This window comes from Miniopterus schreibersii, assembly GCF_964146895.1.
Source record: "Miniopterus schreibersii genome assembly, chromosome: X".
In the NCBI taxonomy this organism is placed as follows: Eukaryota; Metazoa; Chordata; class Mammalia; order Chiroptera; family Miniopteridae; genus Miniopterus; species Miniopterus schreibersii.
Window position 1 is genome coordinate 43,502,159 of NC_138104.1, and position 15,665 is coordinate 43,517,823.

At 33.8% G+C, this 15,665-nt stretch overlaps 1 protein-coding gene across 5 annotated transcripts in view; it reads right to left on the minus strand.

Moving 5' to 3' along the window:
• Positions 1-13,887, minus strand: part of ZNF711 (zinc finger protein 711) — a 29,590-nt gene extending 15,703 nt beyond the window's left edge. Inside the window, exons 1-5 of one of the 5 annotated variants that reach the window (XM_081125846.1) lie at positions 13,735-13,887; positions 11,903-12,025; positions 10,740-10,994; positions 10,266-10,373; positions 2,743-3,297 (exon numbers count right to left, since the gene is read on the minus strand). In XM_081125846.1, coding sequence (XP_080981972.1) covers positions 2,743-3,297; positions 10,266-10,347 — 637 coding nt within the window. In that variant the 5' untranslated portion in view covers positions 10,348-10,373; positions 10,740-10,994; positions 11,903-12,025; positions 13,735-13,887. Of the gene's footprint in view, positions 1-2,742; positions 3,298-10,265; positions 10,374-10,739; positions 10,995-11,902; positions 12,028-13,734 lie in introns of those variants that run through there. The other 4 variants (XM_081125847.1, XM_081125844.1, XM_081125848.1 and 1 more) reach the window with 4 other exon arrangements.
• Between the last annotated feature and the right edge of the window lie 1,778 nt (positions 13,888-15,665).

Sequence of the window (15,665 nt, forward strand, 5' to 3'; positions counted from 1 at the left end):
AAGTCTTTTATCCATTTTGAGTTTATTTTTGTGTATGGTGTAAGTTGGTGGTCTAATTTCATTTTTTGCATGTACCTGTCCAATTTTACCAACATCATTTACTGAAGAGACTATCTTTACTCCATTGTATATTCTTGCCTCCTTTGTCAAATATTAATTGACCACAAGGGCGTGGGTCGATTTCTGGGTTCTGTTTTGTTCCACTTATCTATATGTCTGTTCTTGTGCCAGTACCAGGCTGTTTTGATTACAGTGGCTTTGTAGTATAACTTGATATCTGGTATTATGATCCCTCCAACGTTGTTTTTCTTTCTCAAGATTGCCGTGGTGGAACAGGGTCTTTTTTGGTTCCATATAAATTTTTGAATAGTTTGTTCTAGATCTGTGAAATATATTGTTGGTATTTTAATAAGGATTGCATTGAATTTATATATTGCTTTGGGTAGTATAGACATTTTAGTGAAGTTAATTCTTCCAATCCATGAACACGGTATTTTCTTACACTTGTTTATGTCTTCTTTTATCTGATTTTGCAGCGTCCTGTAGTTTTCCGAGTACAGGTCTTTTACTTTCTTGGTTAAGTTTATTCTTAAGTATCTAAATTTTTTTGTTGCAATGGTAAATGGGATTGTTTTTTTTAGTTTCTCTTTCTGAGACTACATTATTGGTGTATAAAAATGCCATCAATTTCTAAGTGTTCAGTGATGTTTTTTATAAAAGAAATCATCACCTATAACTGTCTTAATGGGTGTTAGGTATTTTTAAAGAAAAACAAATCTAAGGTAACTTTAGACAGATACAGTTATCTTATTAATATCCAAGTTATTTAGTAAAAGTGGGAGAGCTTAACCATCTACTAAGACAAAAAATTTGCAAAGTGTGCCCTAAAAGCAGGAAAAATTGAAAATATCTATCTTTAAAAAAAAAACAACAAAGAAGAGGACTTTTAAAGTTAATTTAACTTTGAAGCCTTTCAAGGAAATTTATTCTCAGATTCCTGAAAGATTCAATGGCCGACAGAAACCAAGAGGTAAGCAAAATGAAGTAAAGATTAAGAGATGGAAAAAAAAGCTACATTAAAGTATGATAAAATAAAATATGTGAAGATGGTAAGAGTACCTAGTCTCAATTTGAGTATCATCTTTATAAAATATAGTAAAAAATCTGGATGGTAGGAAAATTGGTGATATAATAAATACTTAATTTCTGTATATTTGTATATCTCATTTTCAAAATTAAAAAATGCTTAAGTTTTAAAGGTATTTTTTAAAAAGTGTTATTGTTTCTCTGCTAATGAATAAAGAGTTTATAAATCCTTAGTTTAAATTCTTCTTAGAATGACCTTGTTGCAGTTCCAATATTATTCAAACAATACAGTATTTTGTATAATCTTCAATATATTAAAGTAGAAGGATACAAATCTTCTGTATTTGACATATATAGCAATATCAAGATAAATAAACTAAAATATTCTGGAGACTTAAAAGAAACCTTTTGTAGAATTAAGTCACAGAAGATATGTTAAGGGATGACTATTCACAATATATATGATGTCTACATTTTAAACCATGGTAATACCAAAGAGTTTAATTTGACAAGTGCCCTTTTAAGGGCACATTGAATTTATTTTGGTACAGAAAGACTACCAACTTTGCCACAACATTTTATACAATCATAACCATAGGTTTTTTTAAATGTCAGGTTAAGATGTAAATGTGGACTTGCTTTAGTAAACCACATTAATTTAAAAAGAGATAACATTTGCACAGTCCTTTAGTGGCTTGAATCATTCTCTTAAAAACAATGTAAATATTCACCTTCAAAACTGCATATAGAGGGAAAAGTTAACACACTAGATTTCAAAATCATATTTAAAAATTAAATTAATCTAATTTTTTTAGTTTTAAATTCACTGATACACACGTATAACATACAATCACTGTATACATACATACACATACTTTAGTTCCCAATCAACCTTTTTTTAATTTTGTAAAGAAAAGAACAAAATCCTCTGTGGAAAAATGAAGTCTTTATCGAATCTTTACTACTTCCAGCACAATCCCTTCAAATTTTATAAAGTATAGAACTATTTCTATATCTAGCTCCATCAATAACTTATCATTAGATTTTTATTATTGTTGCTATTCAAGCAAATGGACCACTTAGAATGAAAACAAGATATTTCTATCTTCCTCCTTCAGACAGAATAAAATAAACACACATATTTACACAAAGAGAAAAAACAACACGGGGAGAATTGTACAACACAATCTGAGTCTATAATTTACTTTTCAAGTATTTCATAAAAATCTAATTACACATTTATGAACATATTATGGTTAAATTCCTAAGCAAAACTGAACTAACATCTCCAGTACCTGCCATATTAAAAACAAAGCAGTGGCTACCGAAAATAAATTTCCCATTTTAAAATGTACACATTTACCATTAAAATTTTGTATCAATGTTCTTATTGTACCTTCCATATCTGTATTTCTGTTCTAAGATATTACAAAATTGCATTATTTTATTTTATTTTGGGTACGAATTTTCATTGATTAAATAAAAAATATGAGCAAATTCAAAAAAGTATCTTAACAATAGTTTTGAAAAAAAATATTTTTAAAAAAAATTACCCCCATGACTTTTATTAAATAAACCCCTCATCCATCCCTCAAAAACTTTCCAGGTTATATATAAATCAATCTCTCAAGTAATTATGGACTTTGTTTCACTTACATGATATCATTAAGTAGTCTTCAGAAGTACTCTTGACATCATCTTCATCCTCCTCATCATCATCATCTTCGGTTTTAATAGTAACTGTAGATCCAGGAACACCACCAGCTGTTTGAATCACGGTTTCTGTATCTGAATTAGTTACAAGAACCTCCTCTGATACCATTGTGGGAGAGTCAACTCCTGAAACACAGTCTTGGACCACATGTTCTAAGTGTCCATCAGGACCAGTAACAATGTCAGCCACAAAAACCTGCTCAGGTACTCTAACAGTTTCTGTAATTAGCTCAGAAGTCAATATGTGTTCACCATCATCTTCCTCTAAATCTTCTTCAATGGCCACATCAGCTTCAAGTACAGCTTCAGGAACAATTACACCTTCTGTTACTACATCGGTCTCAGTGATTATATCAGGCCCATGAACAACTTCAGCTGCAAGGCCATGATCAAGAGTTATCCCATCATCTGTGACAACATCAGAAACTAATACAGCCTCAGGAACTGAAACAACAATATGGTCTCCATCGATATGCGCAGTACCAGCCATTCCAGCCACTATAATACAAACAATTATCCAAAAGGTAAAGTCATGTTATTAATTAAGAGAACTGTATTTAATGTTAGATGACATAAATATTTTTAAAGTATGAAATAGGCCTGTCCAAAGTATCATTTAACAAAAAAATCACTGACAATTTGAGTTCAATAAAAACCATTACCAGCCAAGAAGGGGGGTGAAAGTGGATGAAAACAAAATTGGTAAAATCTAAATTAGGACCTTAAAAATAATGTATTTTATTTTTATGTAAAACATAAAGTCACAGTGATATATCACTACACACCAATTAGAATAGCTGAAATAAAAAACTGATAACGGGTTGGTGAGGATGTGGAGAAAGTTAGTATCTCATATACTGCTGGTGGGAATGCAAAATGTAGAAAATAATTTGGCAGTTTATTATAAAACTAAACATGCATTTACCATAAAACCTATCAACTGCACTCTAGGGAATTTTCTAGTTATTAAAACATGTGTTTACACACACACACACAAAAAAACTGTACATGAATATTCACAAAAGCTCATAGTAACTATTATTCATGGTAGTAAAAAATTGAAAATAGCCCAAATGTCCTTCAGCAGTGAATGGTTGGTTAAACCAACTCTGGCACATCCTTACCATGAAATACTACTCAGCAATAAAAAAGGATAAACTATTGATACATTCAACAACCTGAATGAATCTCCAGAAAATTATGCTCAGTGCAAAAAGTCAATTACCAAAGTTTACAATACTGTATAATGTATAAATGGAATCATTTCTATAACATTCACAAAATCAGAAAATTATGCATATGGAAAATAAATTAGCAGTTGCCAAGGGTTTGTGTGTGTATGTGTGTGTGTGTGTGTGACGAGATTGGCATAACATATCTATGGTGATGGAACAGTTTGTATCTTCATTGTGGTGGCATTTACACAAATCTGTATATGGGATAAAACTGCATAGAACTATATACACGCACAAGCAAATGTATGCAAAAAATGGTAACAACTGAATGAAGTGTGTACTCTAGTTAGCAATAATGCACTAATGTTAATTTCTTGGTTTTGATATTATACTACAGTTATGAAGATGTCAGCATTGGAAGAAGATGAGTGAAGGGTAAACAGGACTCTACTATTTTTCTACTTCTGATGAGTCTAGTATTTCAATTAAAATTAAAGTAAAAAGGACACATAAACATAAGAGTGCTAGCTAATATGTTAAATTAGGTGACTTAAAAATGACAAGGTTAATATATTATAAAATATGTATTATAAGCCTAAAAGTCCTTGAACTTCTTTATTTTATAAGAATTAAAGGCCTTTTTTAACACCTGATTTTGGGGGATAAAACAAACTCATTTTACAAAGTTTTGTTTTTGATAAAAAATTATACATATGGAACTTTAAATTGTATTAAATTCTAAATTAACCTGCACTGAAAAAAGCTTTAAATAACTTGGGAACTATGGTAAACATCAAATCCTACTTCCCTTGTAAATATTGTTAGTGTAAAATTCTTTCATGAGGATTTCTTTTAAATTCTGCCTCCCTGAGGTGGTACAGTAAACAATTTAATCAAGTTTAATAAAGTGGACCAGGTTATAACAAAATTATCTATATGAAATAATCCAGTACAAAAGCTTTTGCATATAATGATCACTTTCTTTTTTTTCTTTTTTTTTAAAATATATCTTTATTGATTTCAGAGAGAGGAAAGGAGAGGGAGAGATAGAGATAGAAACATCAATGATGAGAGAGTCATTGATCGGCTAGCCCGCAACCCAGGCATGTGCCCTGACCGGGAATCGAACCCTGATCGCCTGGATCCTAAGTCGATGCTCAACCGCTGAGCTACGCCTGGCCGGGCTAATAATCACTTTCTATAAAGTAATACCTGAAAGAATGTCATTTGCTACAGAGTATTCACTATTATAAACCAATTCATTATGGCAGTTAGTTACCAAGTTCAGATGGAGACCAGTAGACACTGTTAATACCCTAATCCATCAAAAAAGCTAAGTGAGAAGGGAAAGCTGCCTTTGAAGATAATCTCCCTTTCAATCTTTATGTATCTGTCTCACTATTCTCAAACTGTCACCTACATCACCATATTATCCTAAAAGAACACAGCCTCAATCAAAATCTGGTAGAAAAAAGGAGTATGTATACAAGTAGTACTTCCTCTTCATTTGTTACTCCAGTGGCCATTTTGGAGACAGGGAGGGCAGGTTTCAAATTTAGCATTCAACCAGACTGGCAATATCATTTTTAGCAAGGAAAAATTAAATGTTAAACCTATAAAATTCAGAGCATGGAAATTCTATGTATATAAACAATAAATTAATATTTTATAAAAACCTTTTCACAAGTCAGACTTAAATTATAGGAAATTCTATTTATTTCAGAGTACTGCTGAAGGTTAGTTTGGTTCTTGAGAGTAGATACTAAGAGAGGATGGAATAATGCTAGTGCTGGCCTGGGTTCCAATAAACCTGGTTGGGAAGATTCTAAAACAGATGGAATAAGTGCTTTTCCATTCATCTAGCCTCTACTCTAGTAGGAATTTACAGGTCAAAATAAATCTAATCCAAAAGAAATCCAAATAAACTTGCTTACTCTGAACTAAATAATCTCAAATAGCCTAGACCAAGAATCGATGAGTTTTCCACAGGGTACTGACAGATTACTCAGACCAAGATCCAAGACTCCTATGAAATTTTGCTCTTTCCTCTTACCAGCTCATCTGTTAGATTCCACCGAATATCTAAACAAAGTCACATATTTAGCCATACAATAGCTATATTTATTGAGCACTGACTATGCACCAAGCAACCTGCTAATGCTTTTACATATATTATCTCATTTAAGCCTCAAAACAACTGTATAATAAAGTAAGTTGTTATTACCCCCATTTTAAATATGAACTATGCTTTAGAGCGGTTAAAGAAGCTTGCTCTAGGCTCAAGCTGGGAACTAAACTCATTGTTTGACTCCAGACTGGACTTTATTTTTATACTTGCCTAAAAAAAGGAGAAGAAAATGTATTTACTCTAGAGGCTGCTTTTTAAGAGATTTCTAAGATCAACCAAGTGAATAGCTACTAAAGGAATAGTTTGAGAAAGAGTAAAACTATCACTTAAATTTCAAAGCATTTAGTAAGCAGCATTAAATGGCATTAATAATTTATCTCACTAGGTAACAAAATTATAAACAGTAAGAAAAAATAATTTAAAATGTGTGAAATAAATAAGATAACCAGATAACAGTAAGAAACAAGTCATCATTTCAAGCATTTTCCATTTACTAAAGTTATTTCATTTAAATGTGAATACTTGGAATTTCACTATAGGGGTAGTATAAAATTTGGTATTTGTTAAGTCTATCTTGGGCCACTATCTAAGGCTGTTTTTCTATTTAAGTCCCAAAGCAACACAGACTTTTTGCAGCAACAAAATCTTAAACAACTATTAAATTCAGTGGCACAGATTCCAAGGGCAACCATTATACTGAGACATGACAAAGTTATTACATAATTTTGTAAAGTTTAAAATCTCAAATATCCTTAAAAAAACTAGTGTAATGAGTTTCTGAATTAAATTCATGTTTCAGATTCTTTTTTCCCCAAATAAAAAAAAAAAGTAAAGTTCTTTTATATAAAAATTAAAAAAAAAACTGTAAACTGGGGAACTTATTTAAAATTTGCAACACAAAAACATTATTGCTCTTATTTAATTAGAAAGCACTTACATATTTATAGTAGCCATCCCATCCCCAACCAAGAATCTTATGGAATTTAGAGATCCTGTGCCACATAATATATTTACTTGGCTAGCTCTACCTGTATATGCTAAACTCTGTTTCACAAATATTATTAACTTATGATATTGCAAATATCTAAGTTTTATGTTTGCAGAAATTTAAAGAGAATATATCTAATTTCTAATTAAATTTTAGAATTAGAAAAGTTTACTGGATGGAGTGAGTACTAACCACAGGACGGCTGGTTTCAGAAAGAAACTCAAATTACCAGAGCTAAAATTTTTATTGTCAAAAATACTCCAAATAAAGGTCCCTTTAGATTTAGACCTGTTTGATACCTTTGTATTTCTTAAAATAACGTACAAAAAATGAAAAGACTCATATATGAAATTGAGCTCGTTACTGTACATAAAAAAATATAAATAGTTCCTTCTTACCTTCTAAAAATTTCAGAATTTATTTAGTAAGGACAAATGGAAACCTAACTTATATTTTGGGCCAACATCATCCCTAAACACAAATGAGTGAAAATTACCCATATTAGCCATTTCTGATATAATTCGATATTCAACAAAATAATTTAACCAAAAATGTAAAAGCAATTTAGTTGCCATTAATTTCTGTCTAGATTTTAAAAAGCATAAAATTTAAAAAAAGAATTTTAAAAGAATGTATCATTTTAAAAACTAATAATCACAAAATTCTACTAAGAAGTTGAATTATGAACAGCTGTATAACAAAAAACTGGCTTTAAATTTTTTATGGTGTAAGTTGATTTACTCTATTAAATTCATTTTAGAAAAAGACTTTAAATTTAAAATCTGGAAGTAGTTTGCAAATTTTCACTTTTTATTACTCATAAAAAGAAAGGGTACAATAGATGAAAATTTTGCTTTCTATCCCATAACATGTTTACATGAGTATAACTGTGTCTATGTGTATTTTCCCCAATTCAAATAAAGGTATTCCAAGATATGTTCTTTATTCTGTGATTTCAGTTACAAATTGGTACATTCCTCAAGGGCACTCATACTCCAGTCCGAGATGCAAAGCTTTAGATGAAATACAAAAGCATTCTAATGCATCAAAAATATTTTAACAAGTCAAATGTCTACCAACTAATGAATGAACAAATTTAGTTTACCCATGCAGTAGAGTATTATTTAACAGTAAAAAGGTATGAAGTATTAATATATGCCACACATGGATGAAACTTGAAAATGTTATGCTAGGTGAAAGAAGCTAGACACAAAAGGTCACATATTATATGATTCTAATTATATGAAATGTTCAGAATAGGTAAATCCATAGGCAGAAAGATAAGTAGTGGCCTACTCTGGGGCTGGAGGTTAGGTAGAGAGAAACTGCTAATGAGTATGAGGTTTATTTTTACCATGACAAAATGTTCTGAAATTAGGTAATGGTGACAAGATGCACTTTGTAACTATATGAAAAATCACTGAATTGTTTTTTTAACAATGGGTGAATTGTATGGTATATTAATTATATCTCAATAAAAATAAATTAGAAAAAGAATGTACACAAAAATATTTCAATATGCATATTCTACTTCCCTAGAAACTAAAAGGAAATAAAGTATTAGATGTAATAAAGGATTAATTAACCATCGAAAAATAACACTGAGGAGGAACAATGAAAAGGAAGTTAAGAGGAACACCAAATAAATATTTACCAGAACCAATCAGACATTTTTTTTCAATCTTTGAAAGGAATCATGCTTCGCTTGCTAACAGGCAACTTCTTCAGGAATGAAGGGGGTCGGGCACTTTTCCAAATGCTACAGTGTAGGTAACATTTTGTACTAAATGGAGAAAATACTGTATTTCTTCCATTTTTAAAATGTCTATTACTAACAGGTAACAAATTAAAGTCGACATTTCAACCAAAACTTATTTAGCATATTGAAGTCCAAGTGTTCCAGTATTTTAAAAACTATCTCTAGCAAAGAATTCACAAAATTATTTGTGAAATCTTACTCTTCACCCTTTACCTTACTTGTAAATTTTTTTCCTGTACTTTTTTTACCCCAAATCATTTCTAAGTCATTCATAACCAATACAACTCACTTCTGACTCTTAGCAGAATAAATTCATGATTCTTTTCTATTTCATCAATTAACTACACAGTCATTTTGATACCCAACACATTCAGTCTTAAACTATATACACTGCGCCCCTTTATTCATCAGGCAGAAATATCAAGGAATCAAAGAACTGGAGAAGACCTTTAATGTTATCTTGTTCAAACCCCTCAAAAAAGTGAATTAAGTAATTTGTCCAAGTTTACATATAGTTAATAAGACTGTCAAGATTAGAATCCATTTTTTTCTGGGCTTTACAACAGAAAAAAAATAATGTATTCAATCATATTACCTAAAAACAGTAGTAGCAATTTTTTAATTAAGCAGAGTTCTCATCCTTAATTTCATCTTTGATAATTCCATAATACCTCAGTTTACCATTTTACCCATAATATCCCAATTTACCATTTGTCTTTTTTACTCTCATACTCTCACTTTGATCTTTTCTTCAATTACTACTACCCTATTCCTGCCTCTTATACTTTAGATACCTCTATCTTCTATCATTCAGATTGACCTTGCCCAAATTCAGTTTCTTTGTGGACTCTCAATGGAGTCTTAGCATTTTCATCAAAATGATTACTCTTAAGAGGCTACTGAAAAATGTCCACAAAAATAGGGAATATTTTCTTTTATTTTTCAAAATGTAATGTTATTAATAACAACTTTCTGAAAATATAGTATCAGAAAACAATTAATCACCTAGTGCATAATTTCCCTATGTCACTATATAAGCATCTAATTTCTTTGACTGAAATATTTCCTTGTCCAGCTTTATTAACAATTCAAATTAAAATATATTTTAGAAAGCTAACTTAATATTTCCTACATGTAAGAACTAATGATTATTTATGCAAATTGAGGTTTACATTTCCAATGGCATATACCACTATATTCCAAGTTTTCTTACCTCAACTTTCCACAAAAGTTTAAGAATGGTTTTAAGTAGACTATAGATATATAGCTTTACTCTAAGTAAACAAGTCCTACAAATATATTTCCTAGCAAAAGAGTAATTTTTCATTGTAACTATCCCCTTATACAATGTAATTTTGATATTTAGTTCTGATTTTTAAAAAAGAAAGAAAAAATACAACAAAGAAAATGTTTTACCAAAATCCTGCATAATCATGGTATGGGCCATTCTAGAGTCTGATGTGTGCAATCCAAGACTGCCTCCTCCACCTGAATCCATACTTAGCAAAGTTCATTCACAAATCTCTGTAAAAGAAACGGTTTTTAAAGGAGTTTAAAAACATTTAGGCCAGTCAGTTGTTTTGAGAAAAAAATGCAATTGAAAACATGCCTCTCAACCAGGTGTGCAAATTTTATTACAAAAGAAAACAAAACAAAAACCTTGATTAGATGCTTTATGTGACAACCATAAATTAAAAAAGGGCCAAGTGGAAGTAAACCAAAGATAATGGAGAATGAGACACAGCAAGGGTGGTGAGCCATAGGGAAGTGAAAGCAGCAAGCAAAAGAACAAAACTGTACTGTTGAAGTTCCAGTTAAAATATATGTTATAAAAGCAGAAGAAAAAGAACAAGATGACAACAGACAATAGTTGGAATATTTATACATTACTAGAGGACTCAGGTGTCTAGTATTAGTGAATTTCATCCGGTGGCTCTTATCCATTTCTTCCAGACCCAGATCAGCCCTGCAGCAGAGCTCTGCAGATAAACTTGTTTCACCTCTGGCTCCTGGGGTTCTACTTATAATGTAATATGTTCTATGCCAGTTTCCCTGGAGTTCTTTGAGTCAGTAAGGACTTCTGAGCTCACTCTACTATATTCTCTTGTCTCACAGTTTTGAGGACTCATGAAACATTACTGCTTCCTAAATATGGTAGAAATAAGATTAATCACATACAAGCATTTTAGCAAATTGTTTCTTACAGAATATAGTTCACTTGTAATCGTAAGATGGATTTTTTTCATTAATGATTAATAAAGTCATGCCAGCCTCATACTAATTTTGAAAACAAGGGATCAACTTATTTCATTTCAAATGAATTATCCTGTATCTAAGATCACCAGATAGTATGAAACTTAGATGCTGTCACTCAACATATTTTTATAACTACCTATGTGTATTTCCCGTTCAAACATAAGATTCTAAATAAATCTACCAAAAAATCTGTGAATTTATAAAACAATTATCTCATTTTTAGATAAGAGTGTTTAATAGATAGGGCTACACTGCACAAAAATGAACATTTTAGAATGCTTTAGAATGCTGCCATGTAAAATAACTTTATCCTTAAGTACAGGAGATCACTAAGATTTTTTCCTTGCCTTAAAGTTTTGTAGATGTACAGGAGGCAGGAGAGTCTCACAGAGTAATCTCTATCAACATTTGAGTCATGTATATAAAAACACTACAGCAAGTAATATTTCTGCATATCAAATATTTGAGACAAGATTATTTTGTTTATGTGTGAGCCAAGTTACAAAGTTTAGAAATTCTTAGCTGTATTTTATCTTTTTAAAAATACCACATTGTTTTCTGCCTTCAAAATGAAGTCAAAGAGTGTTCACAATAAACTACTTGTGTGTTTAGAGGTAAATTAAAATACCATGAGGACTTATTTTTAAAATTAAAAGCAGAGTACTATTTCAACTTTAATTAGAGCAATTGTTTTCTTTATTACTAACAGAACAATTATAAATGTCTTTAAAATGTTTTAAACACTTAATTTTGTTTAGTTATTAAGTAAGATAAAACACTGTAAATTTGTTAATCACCTTAATATAGAGTCTTGAAGTAATTGTAGGTTTTTCTTACATTGTAAAATAAAATCTGCAGCAATTTCTTTTTATTTTTCCTTCTGAACTATATTATTTTCTTTGGAAAAATTTTTTCTTTACCTATTGTAAAAATACATTTAGAATTAGATATTTTAAAACATTTTAAACCAAATCTCTTACACAACTAAGAATTTTCTTTACACTTTTAATCTGAGCTGATATGCTCAAATCTGTTCATCTAAACAGCAACCGTAGGGATTACAACAGAAACAACTACCTACCACGATATAAGCAACACTATTACACTTAGAATTCGACCACTTGTTTAAACCAAAATTTTCTCTAAATCACATTTTAAAAATCACCAGCAGCACCATACTTTGAAAAGTGAAAGAGAACCAACCAAGGGCAAGCTTTATCCTTGCCAAATCCATAGAGAAAAAGCTGCACTAGCGCTCAAATGAAGTGTAAAAATTTGAACACGTAATCCAACTATTATGGGAAGTGCCACGCTGTATGAATACCAAATAAATTGGAGCACCTTTATTCACATATAGGCAGTTTCAATAAAATCAATAATAAATTAGGTGTGAGAACAGCAGTGTAAGTATTCAATAGCCAATAGATCGCTAGGCTTTTCAGTCTTCCAAAGAGTCTATGTCACTGAATGGAGGTAACCACCAAGTACGCTTCAAGTAAACATCTTTCCAGCAATGTAGGGGAAGCAGAACTCACATACACACACAAATGTTACTCTCAGCAATCTCCTCTAGACATAGCTTATTTAAGACCGAGCTTCTCAGTGATGTAAATAGGGTAAGGGATGGAAGAGAAATCCTAAGAAGGCAGAGCAAGAGAATGCGAAAGTAGTATTTGCAGAGATAGGAGACAAAGGAGCCCTGGCAAATAGCAGTATTGCAGCTTTGGATACAACCTTCTTCCCGCATACGTCTCCCTTTCCCGAGACCATGCCAAGTTTCAATCTTTTCGAGCAGAATGCACACACGTGCCCTTTCATATATTACCCATCTAACTGGATCCTTAACCGAACAAGAGCACCTTCGCCGCGGAAAGGAAAAGAGTGAAGAGACATGAATACCCTTTCCCCTCCTCCCTCCTTTCACTTGGTGCAGCGGTCACCACCGCTGCTACCCACGCCGTGCTGCTCAACTCCTCATCCTCCTCCCGCTCCCTCTGCCCCGCTATGTGGGAGAAGGCTAAGAACCAAAATGGTGGTGTATTAGCAGTGGCGACACTTGCAGCACACGCCACCGCCCCTTCCTGGCTCTGATGGCTACCTATGCCCTAAAATGCCTGATTCAGTGCCACCTCATAGCAAATGCCGCCATCCCTCGCGAATTCCAAGGTTACCATTCGAGGCAGGCGGGGGCAGGGGAGATGTGGCGGGGGGGGGGGGGGGGGGGGTGTCGGGGGCGCTAGTGAAAGGAGTATTGGCAGGGGGCGGGGGTAGCAGAAATAAAATGCCAGGGGGACGTCGCATTCTTCACTTCACCGTTTTTGTTTTCCGCCATTTTCCCAAAACCACTGACGGCCTCCAGGAGGGCTCTTGCCCCCAGGGGCTCTGGTGTACTGAAAGAAGAGGTCAGCTGAGGAGGAGACACTACCCTCAATTCTTCCAGCCACCGGCCGCGGCTGAGGAGTAGAACTGTGCGCCCGAGGGGGAGGGTAGCTTAGGGACTAGACGCCTCTTCCATTGTTCCCTTCGCCCTACAGTACACGCTGGGTACGAGCTTCTCCTCTCCTCACTGGCGAGACACTGAGCGCAGGGGACCCAAGTCCCTCTATTTCCTCCTCAGGAGTCTCCTTACCTGCAGATGGCACCGCCGCCGCCTCCTCCGCCAGTAGGATTCTGACCGCGCTCCGGATTTCTGCGGGGGGCGGCAGCTGTGGAACCGTAAGGTCCTCGCTTTCGGGTTTCCGAAGTTCCGCAGCCAGAGCCAATCACAAGCTACTCTGCGTCTGGGAGGCGCACCGCCCCGTCCTTCTTTATATCGCTGCTGACTGCTGAGGTTGCATTACGTCACGGTACCACTGCTGCAGGGTAAGGGGCCGGAGGGGAGCTCGCGCAGGCGCGCGCTGGGGAGACCAGGAAGCCCGCGCTGGGTTGGTTTGGGCTTAGAGACCCCGCCAACCGGCAGTGGAGGCTGCAAAGCCAGACGAGTACAAGTCCACAAGCCTTGATCTTGGCGCGCTTCTGAGGAGTTTCTTTGGGAAGATTTTCTGTTTTCCAGGTTTCCCAAGGGAGTGGAAGGGGGGAATCAATGACTGAATGGCTACTCGCTGAACCTCTAAAAAATGTTGTACTACGTTAAAAAAAACTCTGCCCTACCCTCGAGGATTTGACCAATGAAGCTGACCAGAGTGGTAAGAGGTATGCCTCTCCCCAGTAAATCTATGTGCGTTTTGCAGTTTTCCTACCTCCCTACCTTCCTTTTATATTCCGTAATGGTAGACAACTAGTTGAAGAAAGTAGAGTGAAGAAAACCATACAAGGGAAAGGTGGAGAAGGGACCTAAATTAAATGAACACTAAAATATCTCTTGAATATCTCACTTTGAACTTGTGCCTGCACATAATGGGAGAACAGTGGAAAAATTCAGTGGTGACCGGTAGGGGAAAAAAGTGATGGAATGTGAGTCAAAGGTTGGATTTGCAAAGAGCCTTATGCTGTATTCTGAAAATTTACGTTTACTACTATGAGCATTTGAAATAAATAGCAGGGAAAGGATAGAATCCTTTAAAAATAAAGAAGGTAACTCACTACATTTGTCTAAATAATTTGAGTATTTTATAAATAAAACATGTTATTGTTCTCAATTAGCTAGACAATTTCTCCAGGTCTCTTAACCTAATGCACCACTAAAGGTTTTGAGAAAAATAGAGACATGATGTGAAAGCCCTACCTCAGTTCCTGGCTCATAGTAGACCAGGGATCCTCAAGCTTTCTCTGGAAAGTGTCCGGTAATAAATATTTTAGGCTTTGAGGGCTATAGTGTCTCTATCATAACTATTCAAATCTGCAATTATAGCACAAAAGTAGCCATAAATGTTACGTACACAAATGAGCATGGTTCTGTTCCCGTAAAACTTTATTTAGGAACACTGACATTTGAATTTTATGTCATTTTAGCATGAAGACTATTAAAAAATGTAAAAACCATTATTAGTTGCAGGCCATTAAAAAAGGCAAAAATAAAAGAAAGTATAAACAACAGTTTAAGAAAAGCAGACAGCTATACAAATTTGGCCTGTGGGCTGTACTTTGCCAGCCCCTGTAGATGTTATATATTTACACTTTTACATTTTCTCCTAGATGAAGAAAGGTATTTCTATGAGTCTATTCCTATACATGATGTGTTTCTATGTTGTATACTCTGGCAAGTACTACTTGAAAGGTCTTCTACCAGTGACAACTCCAATAGGACCTTGATGGAAGAAAGCTAAGAAAGATGTGGAGTTTTTACATCAATTACCTTTGTGAATGGTACATTGTAGTAGATAATTTTTAAAACCTGAAGATCATTTTTGCTCCTCTCTCTTTCTCCAAACATCTGGTCCATCCAAATGTCTTCAGAATTCTACTTCCTTAATATCTATAGAAGTCATCCCTTTTTTTCCCATTCCCAATGTCATTACTTTGTTCAGGTTCATATCCCTTCTTACCTGAATTGTTGTAACACCTTCCTAACTGGTTTCTTTGTGTCAATTTGCTTATCAGGTTCTGAAATCAGAAATCACC